Here is a 22,443-nt window from a genome sequence, read left to right as displayed (position 1 = left end):
CAACCGGTGATCTGATTTTATAGTTTTCTTTCATTATCTTCTTGTTCCAAACAAGGACAGATAGATGTCACATGACAAATAAATGCATAAAAAATTGCGACTGCGCTGCAGTTGCCATTTTGTTTTGTCAAGTTTCATTTCAATTTATTTCTTTTGCAAAGAGAGAGGGTACGTGAGACGAACCATTAGAGAAAATTTAACTACTACAAGTGAATTAAGAACAAAAAGGATTAATTACTTCGCGTATTGTTCATATACATCCTTGATAATTCTATTAAAAGCAGGTGAGTATTCGTTTTTTACGTTCAATGCATTACTTACGAGCAAACATCAGATTTGTCCGCTATGGGTTGCAGGCTAGCCGAAGAGCCCGCAGCCATTTTCTTTTTTTCTCCATCTCTTAAAGGTGTTTTCCTTAAAATTCCAAGGCATCTTTGGAGTTTCTGCAGTTTATTTCCCAGTTTAAATGAATTTTCCACGTCCTTATTCATTTTTCTCCCATATCTTCGAATTTTCTCCCAACATTCTTGTATTAGCAATCCCATTCAGGTGACCTCGATAGTGTCAATCTATTTTTGTCCCTTTCCAGAAGTACAATTGGTTCCTGGAGGATCCTGTTCGTGCAACATATTGTAGAAGAGAGATTTGGGTTTTATAAACCCTATTTTTGTGTCTGCATTCAACTTTATAGAGGACTTCGAAAATATGATAACGGACAGAATTTCACTGAACCATCTGACAATGAACAGTAAATTGTAAGTATAAAGTGAAACACCCTTAGCAGGACTTTTTGGTTCTATTTAGCAATAGGTGCTTTTATATTAAAGATATATTCACATTATCACATAAGGTGTAATAATATGATTTTTTGTAAGTGCCAATATATCTTATATTTTGTACCTAAAAACATAGGTACTCTGCTATATAAACTATATATTTGAAAAACTCTGCATTTTTTTCCTGTTAAAATGAGGATAGACTGAAGATATTTTTTTACAAAAAGAACTTTGTGCACTAGTTTTGCAGTGATTTTCAGTGATTACAATAGGGTGATAGGCAGGTATGTTAATTATTTGTTAACTTAAAGATAATATAACATTACAGATATTGTTGAGTGACCTAGTTGAAAATTTTATTAATACATTTCTTTTCCCATTAGAAAATACTAAGATTGTGGTCAGACAATTGTGATTCAGTGCTCAAATTATTAATATACTGTGAGCTTAATATCTAGCAAGTTTCCATAAGAACCAAGTAAAACAAAAGAGTTCTGTAAAAAGCAGCTTTCAGTTAAAGTTGACAAAACAATAATAATTTGTCCCTAAATAGTTTTAATATTTGTACTAAACTAGTGAGAGCAATATACAGAATGTTAAGTTTTTTCACAGGGTATAGAACAAGCCATTTTAAGGCAAAATGCCAATATCAATGTCCATGTTAACATATACAGGGTGTCCAGAAAGGTTATTCCATGAATTCCAAAGATTATAGAGAAAGATAAAAAAATGCTTGTACTTCATGTTAAAAAAAAATCCTACTGCCTTTCATAACTAAATTATTCATTCTTAAAGTAAGAAGTTAAAATATTTTTGCTGTAACTTTTAAACAATTATCATGGTGACAATGAAAGTAGAGTGGTTTAAATAACTCAAAGTCATGCTTATTTTTACATATAAACAGATGTTTCATATTCATTTTCTTATACAAGGGCCAGTCGAAATTTCTCATTTAGACTGATTTATCTGTTCAATGTGTTGGTAAAATGAGTATTTTCTTTAATGGTTTCATTTTTTCATAATTTTCCTACAAAAAAGGTAGCTAATAAAAAAGTATAGCTTGCTTTAATTGATATCTTCTATTGTTTTTGAGAAAATCGCATTTCATTATCCAGACACACCATACATGCCAACAATTTGAAATAAAATAAAATAAAATAGCAGTATATTATTTTAAAAAAATGGTATATTACAATTTAACCTATCAAAAATATTAATTTTAACATTCAATGTCCTCAACATAAGTTATTTTAACATTATCTTGAGGTTCAGCAAACAGAAGTATGGAGTTATGCATCTAATGTTCGGACTTACTGACGGTAATGCTATCGAAGCTACCGTGTTACAGACTAAAATAGTCATATTAAACGTTCTTGGTAACTTTAGCTATAATACATACCATTTTTTTTATAATGCAATGCAAGTTCCTTAAAAATTGTACAAGATATCAATTAAAGCACAGTAATTTTGTAGTTTTTTTGTAGAAAAATTATGAAAAAACCGAGATAGGACAAAAAGTGATGTCATTAGCTCAGTAAAAAAAATTAACTTCCCCTGTGTAAGGAAGAAATATGAAACCCCTGTTTACATATGAAAATATGCACGATTATGAGCTATTAAAACTTTCATTGTTATTATGATAATTGAAACTTACAGCAAAAATACTTTTTTCAACTTCTTATTTTGAGAGCAAATAACTTAGTAATGACGGCTGCTAGGAATTTCTTTTATATGAAGTATTAGCATTACTTTAGCTTTATCTATAACTTCTAAAATTGATGACATGATCTTTCCAGGCGCCCTGTATTTGAACTAACGCTTAGTTTTGCTATCAGTAAATAGTATCAATAAATAATTAATCTAAAATTGTCGATTTTGTTTAGTATTAATGCAATGGTGTATCCAAGATAAATCTATTTATAAATCTACTAATACGAACTACTTATAACGTTTTCACCTTAATGCGATCGCTACTTAAATCATTGATAACGTCAGAGATTCGATTTTGGCAGGCCGCACGCGAATCTCAAACAATTAATTTTTGACCAAGCGAGAATTCCAACATGATCTGGTGCTGTTAGCAAAGTCAAATTCACGATAGAAGTCTGCACGCGCCACATCTTTCTGAAAAAAAAATTATTTATTGAAAGTCTTCGAAACTAATTTCAGAGCACTTTGTCCATGATATTTATTTCAGTTGTAACTTAAAAATATTAATACGTATAGTCCCAAATATACTATTTGTGTAAGGCGGATATGCTTTGTTATAGACATGTTTTAGGGTTTTCTGTATTACTACTCACTTGCGGAAAATTTATTTTTGTCAATAACTTTTTGGTATCGCGAACAAAAAAAATTGTGTCCTTTATAATGAATTTACGATCTTAAAAAAATTATTACGTAATAATATCGCCAGTTTTCGATTTTTGCAGAGATGTTGACCCTAAAAACCAAGACAACAAAGTCGACACAAATTTAGATGACCTAGGGTGGAAATCCAAACTAAAAATCCCTCCAAAGGATGGCAGGATACAGACCAGTGTAAGTTCGCGTTTTGCATTTCTATTTGCACTATATAAAATTTATCTCGAACCGCTTTAAAACTAATTTGGGCTGGTCTAATTATTATTACTTCATATAGAATTGGAATTAAATGCAAGTAGATAGATGTAAAGTGAAATTAGCATAACCAATGGTGTTGGTTTCTATGATGAACTATTTGGATTCCCCTTCATTTTGCACGTACATAAATGATAATCTCCTTCCTGATATTATTTCTATAGTGCTCTGAATCGTAACTGTGTTGGTTAATGTTAGTCACTATTTTTGTTCTTTGCCAGGATGTGACTGACACTAGAGGCAACGAGTTCGAAGAATATTGCTTAAAAAGAGAATTATTGATGGGTATTTTTGAGAAAGGGTGGGAAAAGCCGTCCCCGATTCAAGAAGCGGCCATCCCAATTGCGCTGTCAGGAAAGGATATCCTTGCCAGGGCGAAAAATGGAACAGGTAGAGTCCCCATCCCATCCTGATTAAGTTGTCCGTCAGTTAATCCTGGTCTCTATTTTCGCTGCTTTATTTAGGTAAAACTGGTGCCTACTCAATACCAGTACTGGAGCAAATCGATCCATTAAACGACTATATACAGGCTTTGATAATCGTCCCTACAAGAGAGCTCGCGCTTCAGACGTCACAAATCTGCATCGAACTTGCCAAGCACTTACAGGTAAAAACTTGAAAAATACTTTAGATAGAGGGCATATAAGTAGACCTGGCGGATAATTGCCATGATCAGCTGGGGGGACAAATATGCTAAACAAATAACTTGGTTTCCTTTTTTTCTTTGAAATTGAAACAAATAATTTCAAAAATGTGGAAATCACATACATTTGAAATCAATGACAGTGACTATCTTTTAATGCTTTATAATTTTAATAACAATATAGTTAACAAAAATTTAAATTATCAAGTGCACGCACAAATTATAAATTGTGAAGTTTTTGGCTTTATCTAAGCACCTGACTTACAGCTCCGCATTATGGTCACGACGGGCGGTACTAACCTGCGAGACGACATCATGAGGATTTATCAGAAAGTACAAGTAATCATAGCGACCCCCGGCCGTATTTTGGATCTCATGGAAAAAGGTGAGATTGTTTCAGTTTTAGGGATTTCTTAATTGTGTTGAAATCTCTAGGAGTGGCACAAATGGACCACTGCAGAATCTTAGTATTAGACGAAGCCGACAAGCTTCTTTCACAAGACTTTAAGGGTATGCTAGATACTGTGATCAGAAACTTGCCTTCAAAAAGGCAAATCCTCCTCTTTTCCGCCACGTTTCCCCTCACGGTGGAGCAATTCATGAGGAAGCACCTGAAGGAACCCTACGAAATCAATCTGATGGAGGAGCTGACATTAAAGGGGGTCACGCAGTACTACGCGTTTGTACAAGAACGTCAGAAAGTCCATTGTTTGAATACTCTCTTTTCTAAGGTAGATTTTAATTTTATCTCTGAAAACGAGATGTAGAAGATTCGAACTTTTAGTTACAAATCAACCAAAGTATTATTTTCTGCAACTCAACGCAAAGGGTCGAACTTTTGGCCAAAAAAATTACGGAGTTGGGTTATTGCTGTTATTACATACACGCAAAGATGGCACAGGCTCATCGAAACAGAGTGTTCCACGACTTTAGATCGGGACTGTGCCGAAATCTAGTCTGTTCGGATCTGTTCACCAGAGGTAAAATTAAGTACAGGATCGCCTATCAGAAGATTTATATTTTCATTCGAAGGTATTGACGTTCAAGCCGTAAACGTCGTCATCAACTTTGATTTCCCAAAGATGGCCGAAACCTACTTGCATCGCATTGGCCGGTCGGGACGTTTCGGACATTTGGGTATCGCCATCAACTTAATCACGTACGATGATAGATTTTCGTTGCATCGCATCGAACAAGAACTTGGAACCGAAATCAAGCCAATTCCGAAGGTGATTGATCCGAAGTTGTACGTGGCCAAACCCGGTGAAGAGCTCGAGGAGAGCGACAAGTAACGGAGGCAAAGAAGATACCTCAACTTTGTAAATAAAGAAACGTAATTGTGGGCGATTCGGAGAGGACTCTCTAGCGCTAGGTGTTGCAGAGATTTCGTTTGGGTCGACCAACGTCAATCAACATTGTGTGAGTGTAACGCGTATGTATGATTAATTTAAAATCGCGGAAGAAACAGGACATAATTTAATTTTTATATACAGAATTTGCGATTGATTTTTTTAACGGGAGTTATTTATTAAGTGGACTATGACTATTAAGTGGCAATCGAAGTAATCGACAAGCGGTTCGGTGCTGAACGCTGGTTGGTAACTTATCAGGCGCAAGAGAGATTCGGATGGGCTGAGCCCTCGGAACTTCCTTCCTACTATTCATCTAAACGTAGTCTGTGATAAATAATTTCATTCGTCGTTTTTCGTACTTCAATGTTGTGGGCGGCTAAAATTTGGATGACTGTCAAATAAGAGTTTTAAATTAGCTCTTTAAAAATTAAATTAATGTTATCCAAATGCAGGCGCCTAAGAACGCCACCGAAGGAAGGTTGGGGAGCTACTTTTAGGAGAGACGCTCAGTTACCCAGCGCCGCACCTAAACTCGTCCCGAATCCCGCTTTAGCCTCATAAATCACCTCCTTGAGCGTTAAGTTTTCGCCGGGTTGTTTTTGGGTTAATTTAACAACGCTGGCAGAACCTCCATTAACTCGAAAACAGTCGGTGAGACAATCGTCGTTTTTGCGCAGTGGATCGAGGCAAAACGGACGTTATACGTGACTTTTTGTTGGGGAGAAAACGGACTCCGAAAAGTGATCAATATGTGATTCATCGGTGAAGATGGTTTTATACTGTCATCACTTAAAAGGAGGTTTTTGCTAGTCCTTGGAATCTCGCTCAAGAGGTTTGTTTATCGAGGACACATGGTTGCTGTATTTCGAAGAGGATTTTCAAAATTATTTTTGGCAACCACCGACTGATTATAAATTTTTCCTCTTAAAATGAGATTATCGTAATTTTTTTGATTTTGGGGGGTTATATCAACCTCCAACAGTGCCAACTTAACCTGAAAACTTTGAATATGTAAAGAAGGCCAAGCCCTATTTTTATTATGACACAGACAGCGGATTTTGGTACAATTGGAGGTTATTTTAGAGAGCTTATCAGTCTGATTTTTAAATATCAGACTTTGGAGAGCTTTGAAACTTTTACAAAATTGTCATTTCATTGGATAAACTGAATTTTGATCGGCTCAGATTTGCATGTCTGCTCAAGACTTTAAATCAGTACTTCCATTACAATTTTTCAAAGCAGAGCATATTTATTTTGGGTAACAAGTTTTGGCGAGGCGTGCAATGCAGAAAAAGGTGTATTTTGTTATAAAAAAAGTAAAAAAAAAACCGTGAAGGGTTTTTCTTGGTTCCTAACTTGCAAAATCTTACTCGTAGCGTTTTCTATTTGTTGTGAAAAACATGCACTAACCCGTCATTCCTATTCAAATGGTGCACTGGTGTAGTTCAAATGTAATACATATTCTACATTTTTTCTGTGTATACATCGATTCTTAAGCTGTGTGAATTGAGTTCACATTCTGTGCATAAGTTCAAATGGAAAACGCTATTAGATGCTTTCTATCTTTCTATGGTAAAATTTTACTGAAGTATTTTTTTGCATTTTTCATTTTTATTTATCAATTATTATAATTACAGGAATGTTCAGCTTCAAATAAAATTCCAACCCTTCACACTCTCCGGATGTTTTATTTATTATTAGGTGATATATCTATCAAAGGTGAAAATGTCTTATTCACATATCCGTCTAGCTCACTGTCCTGGACAGAACCACTATACTTTCTACACTCAGGACAAAAAGTGGACATTGAACTTGCATCTTAACCAAACCAATCGGTGAAGGTTTAGAGGTTGAGCCAACAATTTTGATAGTATTTCACGTATTCGCATTCTATTGCTTTAGTTTTTTGAAATTTCGTTTCTATAGTAATTCCAATTTAGGTTGTGCACATAATATTGGTCACCAAAACGTCAAGAAAGGTTTCCATTTGGATTCTTAGTAAACGATGAATTTTATTTTCAATTTGTTTTGATTGAAAAGATATGTCATTCACCCAATTTTATGTTTGAAGTTTTATTCCCCTATGAAATTAAAAAAACAGACTGTGTCATAACAATTTTGAATTACACATCTGTCTTAGAACATCATAAAGCTCAATTTGTTATCGGCTTCCTTAACCTGGGTTTAAGCGATTTTATTCACGTTTAATTCGGGAATCGTAACTCAATGAACGGTTTTAGCTTGGCCTAGAAATTATCGATACAACGCGCAAATGATTCGCACTTGTTTGTTTGCCAACGTTATTGCCTTCCAAAACTACCTTCGGCAAGAAATGCCAAATTAATCCCGTGCACACCGACACACAACTCTTCGTTTTTCTTTCCTTGTAAAGGATTTTGTTTGAGCTCTTTTGCTAACACCTGAGATATTTTTTCTATAGCTAAAGACTAATCCAGATTAGGAACGTATTTGCGGGGCGACAGAGCAATTTAAGTCTTCAAAAACAACAGTTTCAAATTGAGAAGTTTTTGCATTACAGATCATTTACCTTTTTTTGCAGCTCCATTGTTCCGATTATTATTTAATGTGTGAAACACATTCAATTTTTCTTCAACTAAACTAGAAAATTTATTTAAATGAATACATTTTTATTGCTACTCCACATACTATTAAACTCATTTCCATTAATTGCAAATAACTTAATAAGCATAATATCACTTGGAACCTCGGAACGTCTGTGAAATAGCATTCCTTCTCTGTCCATTAAGATATCGAGTGATGAAGGAATCAGACTTATTTCAATTGTATTATCATTGTTGCTTGTGGCACTTAAAATGCAAAATCGCCGAAAAATAGTCTTAATTTTTTTGTTTTATGGGCCCCATAATGGAAACTGCCCTGCTTCCCTCTTATATGAGATCTATTCAACCGTCCGAAAAGCCGGAAATTTCAGAGCTAAAAATTCGTATTCAGGCTGTAATTTGGGCAAAAGCTTTTTCAATTCCAATTTTTTGATTGAAAAATGTACCACGTGAATCATTAGTTGTCTATATTGTTACGGCTTTAGAAAACAACTGTTGTGAATTAAACCGAGCTGGGTATATGAAGCCATTGTAGCAAATTAACTTATTTATCAGTAGAGGGGGGGGGGGGGGGAGTAAAAAAATCGCTCAAGCTAATTTTTATAGTTTAATTCTGTACACAAAATCTTTCTTTTAAACAGACAAATACACAGGCGGATCAAAGACAACTAAATGTAAAACTAAAATAAGTACTTATAGGTAGTTACGTGTAAATGCAAGTAAATTGTGGCCTTAATATCATCTGTACTCATCTTGAGGAATGTTTATTTGTCAAGCCATTTAAACCTTCTAATGGGAGAATAAATCATTTTGTCTCCATTAAAAAGTGCCTACTGATAAGATTTATAAGTCCGTGACCTTCGTCGGTGTTTCACGGTGCAAAAGAGCAGCATTGAAGAAATTAACCCGAACAGCTACAAAAAAGCAAAACTGTCACATTTTCTTTGAGGTTTCAGTTCAATTTACCTGAACAAATGCCACAATTAATCCAACCAACCCCACTACAAGCAGACGTTCCTTGAACCATTTGTAAATCCCCTCATAGCAACCTGGCTTCTCTTTATAGTTGCTGTCCACGTGGCCGCACCCAACGCTATAATCCCCAAGGAAACAGCACGTGTCAGGCACCCACCTCTTATCCGGCCATGCGTCGATCATGTGCCAGTCCATGTAATTCAGCACACCACAACATTTGAACTGAAATTATTGTGCCAATTTTCCAAGGAAAAGTTCATAATGCGGGTTTATTCACTGTCGTCTGTATTTCATCCCAGACGTCTACCAAGTTGTTTGGATTTTGAGTCATGTTGTAATGATGTCTCAGGCCGTCTTGTAACTTTTCCGTGAAGGTGTGTTTGATGTTGTCTCTGTACACGAATGCTAAGGATCCCAGTAGGAATTCTGCTACGAACATCATCACAACCAGACTGAAATACTGTACAAAAGATTTCTCTTGACAATAATGAATAATATTTTAAAGAGTATTACAGTAGATTATTTTCAGGCTTGTTTATAGTGTTTATATAGATTTCCTCGCATACTCTTTATTTGTACAAGTAAAATTCTCCAATAAGATTTAATGTACTTCAAGTGCGAAAGAATCAAAGCATCGGCTTAAAATAGCCGCAACTTAGAATTTAAAGAGATTTTTAATAACTTTAAAGTGTGTTGGCCTCACTCTAAAGCACTCACAGTGATTAACATGCATCTGCTCTGGAGCCATGATCCGCAGCAGGCAAAGAAGGAAAGGGTAATTGTGACCGCTCCCACAACTATAGCTACAGCGTCAGCGCTTAGTAGGGCGTACTGAGGCAGCAGGTTTGCGTAGCCCTCGTAGCTGACCCGCAGCCAGATTCCTATGCCCAGGAGAGCGCATCCCGTTAACTGCAACGTAATAATTTCTAAAATCACGATAAATTTTCCCACGTTGCTGATGCAATTCATTGAAAATAATATTTGCAAATTTGATACCTCCCTGTTGCAGGCAAGTAGTCAGATGACTGTAGTCAATCACTGTAACAATAGTTCGTTACATAAAAAAGCTAATTAACGCTTTATTTGTAATTGGTGAAGTGTAGTGATTAGCACTGGGAGATGGAATAATTATGATTTATGCAGTAGCGGTTAGTTTCGAATGTTGTGTAGATAATATATGAGTAAATACTGTTGCATGATCGTTGATGAGATTGCTGAAAGAATTTGCTATTATCACTATAGTGAATATACTCACCCAAAATAGAACGTTTACGAAGCAAAATACGGTCCGTATGCACGTATAGCCACTGCTAGACATTTTACGCCAAGCCTGTTGAAATTATGGAGTTTAAATGTTTTACTCTGAGTGCATGCGAATACAATAAATAAATAAAAATATTTAAAAAATCATGCATCGAAAAAATAAATGATCATATATTATTAATATTTGGAAAATTCCCATACATCGTTTTTGACCTCTTTAACCCTTGAAATCTTATAGATTAAGCTGCTTTTGAATACTTAGTAAGATGCTAAAAATATGGCATGAAGCAAAAGGAAATCGGCAAAGATGAATTGTCTGGTCGTGGGAATTAGCGTAACTTTAAGTATCGTCGCGTATTTTCTTATTTAATTTATTAATTACATATACGAGGAGTCCTTTTAAGACTGAAAAGAGAAACCGCCAGTTAGTTACGATAGGAAGCTAAATTCTTCCTATTAATAGGCATTTCCGAAAAACTTTTAGGTAAAGGTTGAGAGAATAGAAAGTACTACAACTTCTTTCTTCAGCTAATTAAATCGGTATAGGTACATGAACAATAAACTAGTCCAACAGTTACAAGAGTTCCAATAACCAATTCGCACACAGAAACCTACTTTTTAAATTTCATTCCGGCCGCGATGGTCATTTCTTCGCGCAAATCGGTCAAACCTATGTCCAGTTATATTTGATGAACGTGCGATGGACTTTTTGTGTTTTGGTTTTATCGAGGTTACACATTTATAGAAAATCTTTTAAGCGCTCAAGTAAACGCGGCAATAAACCCGAAAAATCCCCGACATCGATGCTAAATATTTTGGCAAGTGATTGACAGAATTGTTTAATTCCATGAGCACTTGTTAATGCGATACATCAAAGGACGTTTATGGAACCTGCAAAATATTTCGCGATATGTAATTTCGTCGAAGAATCTGAAAGTTTGTTTATTACGTGATAATTGGCAACGCCGCATTGTTTTTTTGTTTCGCAGTCAACGGGGGAAGTATCGGGCTGTCAACTCCTGCCACTTGGCTGCGATGTTGTCGCGAGCGGAAAAAAGTAAATTTATTTATCAGAATTTTGCAGAATTTTTTGCTTATTTATAGAAGTGCTCTTCCCGACCAGACTCGGGTGCGTCAAATCTGAATCATGACAATTCCATGATTGATCGCGAGTGGTTCCAATTTACTGGCTTTTGTGATGATGATCACCTGCATTGATATGGGCACAAAATGGAGAAATTTACAAGGATGTCGAACCAGCATACGAATAAACGAACCCTCTCTTCTATTGTCCACTATCCCAACAATGACCATTGTATTCAGGGGAAAATGGACATTCCAGCGAGTTCTCTGTAATAATGAGACTGCACCTAACGTACTTCCGCAAGACCGCAATAAAAAAAAATGCCTTCGAACCCGTGATGAGGGGGGCTGCATTGAGGCCAAATATTTGTTTAACGTGATATTGGAATATTAAGCGTTTGCAAAATGGGTGATAATTTCAATATTTGCGTCGCAAGTAATAATGGGTTGCGGTTAGCAATGTCGGGCGCGTGGAAAATTGCGTTTAATAATGTCAAGTCAAAAATAACATTGGATGATATAAGCTGGCATTTTAGCACCACGAGATGTGGTCATTGGTCAGTGGACCTCACGTAACCAGTTTAGGAGCCCCATTAAATGGGTACCTAGTCCATGTATCATAGTTCAAGGTTGCGTAGGTTTTTTAACGAACTCTTTGAACGAGTGATCAGAGTAATGGAGAATCTTCAAATGCGGTTAGATCCCAAATTCCAATCGTTAGCTTACCAGAATCTAATCTTATTCCTACGTTAAGGTCCGTTAGCTGAGCGCATTTCGATCCAAGTCTAAACAACACACATGTTAACGGAGCCGATTTCCTTACGTTTTCAGCGACTGGAAAACGTTGATTAGGTTTGTTCTTGCCGTGTCGAACAAATAAACATTTCGCTTATTGAACTGTTCGTTAAAAATAGTCAGAAAATCGTAAACTATACACTTTTAGAAGGTCAGGATCGGACTACAGCACGGTAGCGCGGTTGCTGTCGATTTGAATATACCTCATATCTCCATGCTTCGGTGATGTCCCACTCGTTTGTTGGTAAGCGATGGTTTCTTTAGTCAGAGAGCAGAAACGAACGAACAGCAAAGAAATTATTGAGAAGATGTTAGCGCACTTACGCCTGTCATGGTTCCAAGGACGGTTGCTCTTTTTCCTTCGAATTTTTTTCGTTTTGGATGCTACAGGTAGACGATGCTTAGGGGAGGCTACGGCAACTCAGGCTCTCTTACTAACAGGAAATCTCATGCTTTAGCTGTACATGTTCACGGGAACACGACACTGCATGGACCTAACGGTTAAAGAAGCTGAAGATCTTTGTGTTGAGCATACCCAGCATCCGTCGGTCTATGTGTAGGTACCAATAAGCGCATTATTCATTTTTCTTAATGTTATTCTTGTGAGAACTTTTTATTTCTCAGAAGCGATCGAACGTTGCAACTAATAAAGCAATTAAACAATATCGTTGCCAATAGTATATTTGTTTATTGACCGTTTAACCTACATAACAAACATTTTCTTGAATAGTTTAATAAACCACAGGCATCTTCTAACAGCATAATTAATTATTTGTTTGCTGTTCTGACAAATCAATACATTCATACTAAATTATTTAAAACTGCTCCAATTCTGTTGGAAATCCATGCTCACTTTATCAAATCAACAATTGCATGTCTTTCTAGAATTTCAAAAAATTCAAAATTTCAAGTTTAATCGGATCCTAAAAGATCTTGAGTTATTTAAAAGTTTGAGGAACTACGTCCAAATCTTGTATAATATAAGTTGCCCCCGAGTAAGGGAAGTTCCTAAAGATGGGGGATATTTTTTGTCTAACTGCGGAAAAGTCATATTTTTTGGTACGTAGATTCTAGCAATGAACTGCGGTGGTCATATATCAAATGATACACCTACAAAAAGTTTTGACACTGACACATATACAGCCTGTCTTGCGTGGAAAACACTGTTTACCGCACACGTGCGGCAAAGTCACTTTTTCCACGCCAACAAGAAACTACTTGCGTTAGTTATGTTTACATCCGCAGGGGATCGTGGGAGAATAATTATTATAATTCTGCGTCATAATAAATTTCCGTCGTGTTACTCTGCTGGAAAGGATTTGTAGCTGAAATGCCTTGAATGGCGATTAAATAAAGTGATTAACATCAAAGGTAATATACGCTACCAATACTATACAGGGTGTTCCAAATAAAGTGATTTCCATGGGGGATTATGGAAACGATAAGATATACAAAGTGGCTCAAATTAGAAAAAAGATTCGTATATTTCTGTCTGTTAAGAAAATGTTCTAAAATTTAAAATATGTACAGGGGTTGTCAAAGTGTGAGCAAAAACTGATAACTGCGATTTTCTAAATTCATAAATTATGAGTTCACCGTTCGAGTAAATTCTACGAAATTTGACAGTTCTGTATTATTGACAACTGCCGATCAAATAGCGTTCTCAGAATTTTTCCAGATCTTCCAGATTTCCAGGAATTATATTCAACTTTTTTATTTCTTCTGACCATATTGGATTTTGGTAGCATTGAATGGACAATAAAAAAGCTTTTTAATCATGTATCGCAGAGGTGTTCTTGGGCCCACAAAAGTGGAAAAAAATAAACTAAAACATCATTTGACCTTAGCAGGTTTAGAAGCAAGTACTATGTTTTGTACTATTCAAAAAACACTAAGTGCCGCGTATTCTGTTTACTAAAACAATAAAAACTTAATATGTTTTTAATATTAACGCAATTATAATTCTATACATTTTACCAAAATGAACAAAGGAACACAATGAAAGAATAGGTATCTTTACTTGCTATGAGTAGGAATTACTAATTCTAATAACTATAAAAGATGTTCAAATATTTCTCCGTTAGGGTTAACGCAAACTTTATAGCGTTTAACAACAGACGTACAAACACTTTTTATCATATCTGGAGGTTTTTCTCAAATTGTTCGTACAACTGCAGTCTCCAATTTTGGTACTGTATCGCAGGATCTGTAAGAATCTTTATCTTTTACATATCCCCTAACAAAAAAAGTCGAATGATGTCAAGTCTGGAAAGCGTGCTAGCTAACTGACTGGTCCTTGATTTCCAATCCAAGTATTTCCATATGTATCATTTAGAAATTGCGTAACAATTAATGAGGTATGTAGTGATGCCCTATCCTACTGAAACCACATGTTAAGTACAGTAACTAGTGGGAAATCTTCCATAATTTGGGCGACATTCTGTTGCAGAAACTCCAAATATCATATATACCAATATTGGGTTTTAACTCTTATAAATACGATATGTTTCAAATCTTGCTTTATAAAATGAAACATCTCAAAGGGTGCATTAATAAATTTGCATTCACCAAATTGTCAGATATCCTTTAATCTCCTTCCGAACAAACTGCTCAGTTGCGTGACTGAAATTGTCAATATTTTGGTTTTGTCCCTCTTTATTCTTTAATTCTTCCCATATCCTGCATTAATATACTTTTAAAAAAGTAACTGGCCATCCTTTGCAAACGAGAAAGTATTATAGTCATATTATCGTTCTTCACCACATCGGCAAGAGTTCCAAAAACAATTCAAACGTACTACAAAAAATATATTATTTATATTTCTCATTAATTACATTTCATATAATTGTGCTATACAGCCTTTTCTAGTAGCTTTGAAATGCCTTGAGCAATCTCAGAATACAAACTAATTTTAACGTAACAAAAAAAAGTTTATACAAACAAATTCCTGCATCGTCATGTTTAATTATCTTCCGTTTTTTACGCCAACCCAACCAACTTCCCTCCAAGCTGATTCAGCGATTTCGTAATCTGTCGCCCCACGGTTTTAGCTGCCCTAGACGGAGTCTATAATGAAAGCAATACACTTAACCATAACTAAATAAATCTTGTTGACATACATCTATAACAGCGTTCAAAATGTTAGAGAACCCTTCGAAAGCGTTCACCACTTTGGTACTAACAGTCCTTCGTTTTCCAGCATCATTACCGTACTTTTCATACTCCTCAATAGTGTCTACGATGGGTTTAGGGTTCAGAACGTCAGCTACGAACTGCTGTAATTTCGCATACTTTACGTCTGCTTGAATTGGCAATGATTCTTTGGCTGAAGATTCCAAAATCGAAGATTTTCTTCCGGAGTCTGGGAATGGACTTACAAACTGTATCGTCTGATCAATAACGATGTTTTAGAGATATCAAGAAAAAATTGTTAATAGTGCTTACTTTTGCGTTTACTGCTTGGTTAATTTTTGAGTCAACTGCATCTCCGATTTGCGAAAAAGGAGTTAGAATGGGGTCTACATTTGAGCCCACTTCATAAACAGCTGGGTGACTTGATACCACATTTTTAAGTATCAACACAAAAACTCCGAAGTGGGGTAGTGTTAACATTCTTCTGACTTTTAAATAACTAATTACTAGAAATGACTAATTATGAAATAAACACTACAATTTAAATACATACCGAAATATATGGAACCGTAACAAAACTTTGTTCTTTACCTCTACAATGTATCAATATCACTGAACGATAACTAAGAGTGAAGAAATCAATTAGATAACAATTTTAAACGGGTTAGTTACTAAATATTTCTTCGGACAATTAGCAGAATGGTAAATATGCTTTAGCTCCCTCCGACGGTTGTGTGCAGTAAAGGACAGAATACCGAAATTTACATTAAAGTGCCGCAATATAAATGGCAAGTTGGCTTTCACTTTTTATGTTAATGCCATTTACCAGAGGATCAATTATAGTAGCGGGAATGGGCTTTTAATAGGATTTGTCTGAGGAAGTTTATTTCGAGAAATATGAATGAAAAATTTGTTTTTATTGAAATTACAATTAAAACACAAAAATTCGGCTTAATAGTAATTTTATTTTTTTTTACAAGATCGATTCTCTAACTCGCTAATCTAATAAGTTAGAAATGCATTATGCGGAATACGATCTGCTTTGTATAAGTCCACAAACATTTCCAGTGCCCTCTTTAGATCGTAATTACACTCTTTCAGACACCTAAAATTGAATACAATGAACAAAATCGCTACTCAAAAAAAGGGTGCACTCTTCACTAACTTTCTTGACCAATCTTCTTTAAGGTTTGTGAGTTGCCCAAAGGTGGCAGTCAAATGGTCAAAATCCGACTTTGTTAAAGGCTTTGGAATAATTTCCCTGTGAACAAATTGATTAGAAGCTGGAGAATCATGGAAAGAATTTCTTTCTTGGAAGGATAGACCGTTGTATACGTGAAGCTGGTCATTGATTATTAAGCAATTTTTGTCAGATATCTCCAGGGCGAAGGATCGGGTAAACCCTAGAAACCTTTCTTTGTCTAATAAAGATGTAGGTTTCTCATGGAAGACTCCAGTTACTACAATTACTGCGCAAGTATCCTGATAAAGATAAAAGTTCAATGTTGATGTAGGCAGACATGCAATGGGACAAAACGTACAGTTTTATACATGAGATCCGCACTGAACGAGAACGGATCATGTTCGGTTAACGCCAATTTAGTATTGAATGCGTTTAAAATACTCTCTCTTCCCAAAAATAAAAACTGTGAAGTTTTTGACAAATCTGCAGATTTCTTCAAATTTCTTGAAATGTTGCTGTACTGTCGCAAACTAAAATTACCTTTTTAGTATTACCATCCCTTACTTGCTATTATTCCTTACTTGGCAGTATTAGAAGACATTTGCCCAGCTAAGTAAACACAGGTGGTAGAAAACATTGCATTTCTATGATACAGCCCTGCCAGCATTCTTCTGTCACAATCATAAGCTGTGAAGAAATATTCCAAAAACTGATTTACTAGGTCTGTCCCCTCATAGTCTGAAAATGAGTACTTTTTGGTGGTGGGAATTCTGTCCAAACTTATGGGAATTCCGTCCTTAAAGAGTAATAATAATTAACAAGTTTTTGCAAAATAAATTATTTTATAAGAGAGCTTACCAAAATTTCAACTGAGGGAAAGATAGTTTTAATTCTTGAAATATACTCATTTTCTTCACAGTCACACAGAATGTTCCCAGTTAATTTCAAATCAGACATATTAAGGAATTTAAGGGAGTTCAATTCATTCAGAGAGTTGAGCTAAAAATGGTCAGTTCATTGACCCGAAGGGTTCTTTTTTTAATAGGAAACCTCATTATTGCTCAGGTCCAAGCGTGTTATCTTGGCATTAGCAAGTACGTCAAGAGGAGCCAAAATCTTTATACCATTATTCGAAAGTATAAGCTCATGTATTACAAAGCCTTTTGCAATGTGAAGCACAAAGTACATAATTTTTGGCTGCGAAAGCGGGCAGAATTCCACTAAATCTATAAAAAGTTTTTATAAGAAAATTGTTTTAATAATAAATAAAAGACACTTGCCAGGATCTTCATGGAATCTATCTAAATTCAATAATTTATTGCCCACATCATATCGCTTTGCTAAGACGCTGGACACATTCTTTTGAACATCGATTTTAATGTCATTAGTGTTAGCAAAGCTCAAAATTATAGACAATTTGAACTGCAACACATGAAATAATTACTATTTTAAGTCAGAATGTCTTATATGTTGGAATTACAGGTTTGAAATTCCTGGTAGCTGATTTCTTATTATAAGGATGGTCAACTACTAAATTATCTCTGCACAATTTCTCTACTGCAGCCTCACAGTTCCTGGCTAGAAAGTAGGCAGCTGCATTTGTTGAATCCGTAGCAAAAAAAACAGGTATTAAGTCTAAGGGATGAACATGGTCTAATATGCATTTGAGAACTTCATTTCTGGTTAATCCTTCAGTGTTGTTGATCTGAATTAAAATTAACTTAGAAGCACCAAACAGAACAAATATTGACTTACATAAATGAGATACAGAGAGGAAATAGAGGAAGCCTTTCCAGTGTACTATTTCTAATGCAGCACTGTTGTTCTCTGAATGACTCCAGATTAAAGGGCCAGAATTTAACTAATATAAGGACATAATCTGATACCTACTTACAATAAATTTGTGCCAACATTTCACGTTCCTCAAGAGGTTTTTATGTTTAAACACAATTCCTGATGGAAGATTTGTTTCATTTATGAGTACGGAATCTGGACTAGCCTGAATGGTCATGGCATTTTGAACACTCATTATAATCCTTTTTCAATTACTTCACAGTTTAACATATAATTTTATAACAAATTATTGTATTTATTATTATTTATTTATTAAATTAAACATAATAAAGCGGAAAATGAAAAATGATTATTCTAAAAATTTGAATAAAAAACATAATTAATTTTTTGGTTTGACTTATATGACATCAACATCACTAACGTCATAATTTACACTTAGTGTTTTTATGACATTTGCCATTAATGGGTTTGTTTGTCTCTCTCCGGAGTATTGCGATAAAATAGAATAAAAACAGAATGCCAGTTCCAACCAATGACATCAATTTTTAAACTTATTTATAGGTTTTTGAATGAGCGACAACAGCGCTAATGAGGGAAGAAGAAGACGAAGTCAACAAAAGTCAATCAAGTCAATTAGAATTTGTCAACAAAGCTGTAAGCTGGGAAGGCTGAAAGTGAGCTTTTCAAGCCCAAATTTATTACTAAAAACCCTACTTAAGGTTGAAAGGAATTTCTTCGCCAATTAACTGTACCATAGGACAATGTCGAAAGCACATTTCACAATGGTCTTCACTAAAGGTAAATTAAAGCATTTCCCCTTTCCGTTCGAACTGTTAACCAATTTCGATCGATGGTGAACTAAATTCCTGTGTCGCCTCTAGGTTGATTTTATATTCCAAAGCCTCAAGCGATGGAATTGAAGGTTTGGGTCGAAGGAATTCAAAGAATAGTTTGTGGAGTCACGGAAAATACCACTTGCCAGGTGAGTAAGGGTGATTGGAACTTATAAAACAAACTTGGTGACTCACCTCTTTCAGGATGTAGTTTTTGCTTTGGCTCACGCAACTGGGAAGTCCGGGAGGTTCACCCTGATAGAACGGTGGCGCAACAATGAGAGACAACTTTCTCCCCAAGAAAATCCCATGAAGGTAACTCTGAAGATTTTCTTTGGAAAAAATTACTAGACAATATGCTTTCTAGATTATCTTAAAGTGGGGAGAATATTCTAGTGATGTTCAGTTCATTCTCCAAAGAAATGAGGGAACTAAACAATCTAATCGCACCAAAAATTTGACAACTCAAGCTTTACTTCCTGTCCCACATACATATAATGAAGCCTCCAGAGAGTTGCATAGCCATCCCTTTGAAAACAGGTACCAATAGGGTTTAAACTCAAATTTTGGAATTTAAAAATAACGTTATTTTTTTTAAGCAAACATATTCCCACAAGTCCTGATAATGTAGGAGTTGTTAAAGGGATACAGCAAATGAAGACAGTTCATCTAGAAGTTCGAGAGCCATTTCCCAATAGTTCTCCACATAGTTCTCCAAAAAAGAGTAGTTATTGCGGTTCAGATATTTCAGAGAACAATCCAGAATCTCCTAGTCAAAGGGTGGCACCCCCTTATAAGGATCCTCCAGCACCTCCTCCATATCGAGATCCTCCTCCTCCTAGCTCAAATATTATAACTAAGAAAAATGTCTTTCAGGTATGTGCAATGAAAATTGTTGATTTTTCTTTAAATAGGGGTTTTAGGATATAAAACAGCAGCAGCCTAAATGGGCAGATTCAAAAACAAGACCTATTGACAATGGCTTATATAATGCTCAATATAGGGAACTTATTGCACTGATAAACTTTCAAAGGGATAAGTTGAATAGCCAACAAGCTGATATTACCAAGGTAAATGCTCATTTTGTATCGGAATCAATAGATTTCTGTTTTATTGTGGTTTTAGTATGATGCAGAAATAGTGTTTTGGGAGGGCAAAGAAAGGGAAAAACAATTACAGTTGGATTTTATTACTAAAGAATTGATTAAGATCACAAATCAAACAAAAGTCAGGAAAGATGAGGTAAATTTAACGTTTCTGAGGAGGACTTATATTATTTTAGAGATTTTAAAGATTTGTATTTATTTGCTAAAGTGTATTTTTTCAGTATGTGATTTTGTCAAGGTATCTATCTTTCAATAAAATATTATGATTGAATAGTTATTAGGATTTACAGTATGATACTTTCCAATGGGTCAGACACCCTTTGTTTTGTCTTTTTTTCGAATTCTGTCATTCTTTATAGATCCAAGCTCTATCATATGTTGAAGAAGAAGGTGAAATAGTGAAGCAGCAAGAAAAAACCCTGAAATCAGAAATAACCCTTTTAAGATCTAAGTTAGCAAATTGTGAAACGGAATTGTTACAGTGCAAAAACAAAATCAGGTTTGTCCTTTCTCAAACTTTTGCCTTTGTGTCATGGTAAATTTTTAGGTTACTTATGGACGACCTTCAGCTAGAGCAAAGATTAAATAGTAAAAAATTTGAGTCTAGGAAGCAAATGGAAAAAGGTATTTTAATGGAATTGGAGCGCATTCAGAAAGACATTGAATTGGCCAAACATAGCTCTGATCTTCATCATTTGACTGCAGAAGAACTTAAACGAGAGGTAAATTAAAGCTAAAACTGTGAAGTTTATTCTGACTTCATAATTTTATTTGGAGGTTGCTCAACTTGAATTATGCATAGTGGAGAAGAAAAAGCAGGTTGAACTATTGGTAAATGAGATGAAAGAAGCAAATTTGCAAAGTTTAAGTATAGCGCCTCCTGAGGATTTGCGGCAACTTCTAGAAGGCCCAGTGAAGGGTACCACAAGGAAGATGATCGGGTCGCCTAGACAACTTGAGAACGCTGTTCCTACCAGTAAAAATCCGCACGGTGTTTGGGTTTAGGAGAGTGCTTTTGCACTGTATTGCACATCACAAATCTGTCAAGACCTTTTAGATGATTTCTTCGAAAACTAGACTTCTAGTTTAGGATAATTTAGCTGTAGTAAAAGAACGTAATAGTGAGATTTTTGCGACATTTGTTGTAGAAGAAAGCTAAATTTTGTTCCATCTTATTACTTATGGTAGATAATGTATTATGGCCTGAAATGAAATTACCGAAACGTGGCGAGATACTAACTCTATGTCGATATAATTCATCGACAATAAAATGGCGTCATGAACCAGTATATGACTTGCCTTATAGCCGGAAAATAAACCCTTTTGTACATATTTTTCTTTTTTTTCTAATCAGCTCATTGTCATTTTTACATTGTAAGATTAAGACTAGATTTAACTTGATCTCATCAGTCTCACTTTAGTGGTCTTCTCTATTTATTTCCTCGTCTAGAACATTGTTCGTAACACGACTGATCCGTAGTTATCGATTTTAGGCCGTAATTAAATGATGTATTTATTGTTGCAAGGAAATGGTAGATGATTTTAAAAATTAAATTGTTTTGTAGTTCAGATTTTTTTATATGTTTTTTTATATATTTTTTATTTATGCACCAATGTCTATTTGTTTTAAGTTTCACTGCCATATTTGAGAATATATTATATGCAATTCAGACTTAGGGCGAAGATTTTTAGTTCCCAATTTTTAATTAGAATTCTCAGTAAGGAACAGCAGATTTAGCTTGTTTGTCCTTTAAGAAGCCCTCAGGTGTTTAGGAGGTTCAATCAATTATTACACAAGGGTTGTGTTGAGGCCCTTCTCTTCCTGGTGAGGTTAAACATTACCACAAGCAATATTAATTCAAAGGTTAATATAAAACCTATTCACCAGGAATTACCCTTTTCCTTTCAGTTGTAAATAGGCTTTGCGGCCCTTCCATTAGCTGCAATTGATTATTACAAATAGAGATAGAAATGGAGCATAAGTAAAGCAGATAATTGAAGATATTCAGGCAAAGTTTCGCCAATATAGGGATTATTCGAGGTAATTCAAACATTCCCTGTGTAGTTTTTATTTTGTGAATCTAGTATGGAATTTCTGGCTAGTTTGAAGCGTTTTCTTGCATTCTTTTGAAGGTGTGAAAAAAAATTTACGCAATTTCATACCCGCTTAATATAGCACTGTAATCAGTAAAAGTTTCGAAAACGACGAATTCAATAAACACAAATTATTGTAATGCTTAGTTTCACCATCATCTTTGTTTTTGATTGTATTAAAGCCGCTGCTAAAATCAATCAAATTCAAAATAA

General features: G+C 35.1%; 5 protein-coding genes across 8 annotated transcripts; 2 read left to right on the top strand and 3 right to left on the bottom strand.

Annotated features, from left to right (window-relative positions):
- The first annotated feature begins 142 nt into the window (after positions 1-142).
- me31B (ATP-dependent RNA helicase me31b) lies at positions 143-7,067 on the top strand. Its single transcript, XM_066290627.1, has 9 exons — positions 143-284; positions 590-755; positions 3,209-3,317; positions 3,617-3,785; positions 3,860-4,002; positions 4,306-4,423; positions 4,474-4,769; positions 4,823-5,018; positions 5,071-7,067. Exons 2-9 carry the CDS (start codon positions 706-708, stop codon positions 5,328-5,330), a joined length of 1,341 nt encoding a protein of 446 aa, XP_066146724.1. The 5' UTR covers positions 143-284; positions 590-705; the 3' UTR covers positions 5,331-7,067.
- A 1,501-nt stretch (positions 7,068-8,568) lies between these two features.
- Tsp5D (Tetraspanin 5D) lies at positions 8,569-12,558 on the bottom strand. 2 transcript variants are annotated; one of them, XM_066290654.1, is made up of 6 exons: positions 12,413-12,558; positions 10,203-10,277; positions 9,665-9,856; positions 9,225-9,407; positions 8,939-9,169; positions 8,569-8,886 (listed from the first exon to the last, which is right to left on the bottom strand). In XM_066290654.1, exons 1-6 carry the CDS (start codon positions 12,419-12,421, stop codon positions 8,803-8,805), a joined length of 774 nt encoding a protein of 257 aa, XP_066146751.1. In that variant the 5' UTR covers positions 12,422-12,558; the 3' UTR covers positions 8,569-8,802. The 2 variants fall into 2 exon arrangements, with proteins under 2 accessions (XP_066146751.1, XP_066146752.1); XM_066290655.1 differs by lacking the exon at positions 12,413-12,558 and adding an exon at positions 12,020-12,312.
- Positions 12,559-14,885: 2,327 nt separating this feature from the next.
- Positions 14,886-16,037, bottom strand: LOC136343553 (uncharacterized). 3 transcript variants are annotated; one of them, XM_066290337.1, is made up of 4 exons: positions 15,774-16,037; positions 15,533-15,708; positions 15,208-15,477; positions 14,886-15,154 (listed from the first exon to the last, which is right to left on the bottom strand). In XM_066290337.1, the coding sequence occupies exons 2-4, from the start codon at positions 15,698-15,700 to the stop codon at positions 15,068-15,070; spliced, it is 525 nt and encodes a 174-aa protein (XP_066146434.1). In that variant the 5' UTR covers positions 15,701-15,708; positions 15,774-16,037; the 3' UTR covers positions 14,886-15,067. The 3 variants fall into 3 exon arrangements, with proteins under 3 accessions (XP_066146434.1, XP_066146433.1, XP_066146432.1); XM_066290336.1 differs by having other exon boundaries at positions 15,533-15,726; positions 15,774-16,032; XM_066290335.1 differs by having other exon boundaries at positions 15,533-15,719; positions 15,774-16,030.
- A 128-nt stretch (positions 16,038-16,165) lies between these two features.
- Positions 16,166-18,589, bottom strand: LOC136343552 (nuclear RNA export factor 1-like). The gene is made up of 9 exons (XM_066290334.1): positions 18,298-18,589; positions 17,884-18,108; positions 17,684-17,825; positions 17,454-17,629; positions 17,262-17,402; positions 16,985-17,199; positions 16,762-16,933; positions 16,386-16,702; positions 16,166-16,325 (listed from the first exon to the last, which is right to left on the bottom strand). The coding sequence occupies exons 1-9, from the start codon at positions 18,430-18,432 to the stop codon at positions 16,223-16,225; spliced, it is 1,626 nt and encodes a 541-aa protein (XP_066146431.1). The 5' UTR covers positions 18,433-18,589; the 3' UTR covers positions 16,166-16,222.
- Positions 18,590-18,795: 206 nt separating this feature from the next.
- RASSF8 (ras association domain-containing protein 8) lies at positions 18,796-21,707 on the top strand. Its single transcript, XM_066290624.1, has 10 exons — positions 18,796-18,995; positions 19,079-19,179; positions 19,235-19,345; positions 19,398-19,570; positions 19,630-19,906; positions 19,954-20,100; positions 20,156-20,272; positions 20,496-20,635; positions 20,684-20,858; positions 20,914-21,707. The coding sequence occupies exons 2-10, from the start codon at positions 19,108-19,110 to the stop codon at positions 21,139-21,141; spliced, it is 1,440 nt and encodes a 479-aa protein (XP_066146721.1). The 5' UTR covers positions 18,796-18,995; positions 19,079-19,107; the 3' UTR covers positions 21,142-21,707.
- The last annotated feature ends 736 nt before the right edge of the window (positions 21,708-22,443 follow it).

This window comes from Euwallacea fornicatus, chromosome 15 (assembly GCF_040115645.1).
Source record: "Euwallacea fornicatus isolate EFF26 chromosome 15, ASM4011564v1, whole genome shotgun sequence".
Taxonomy (NCBI): Eukaryota; Metazoa; Arthropoda; class Insecta; order Coleoptera; family Curculionidae; genus Euwallacea; species Euwallacea fornicatus.
The sequence above is the reverse complement of the archived record's forward strand: the minus strand, read 5'-3'. Positions and strand labels throughout refer to the sequence as shown.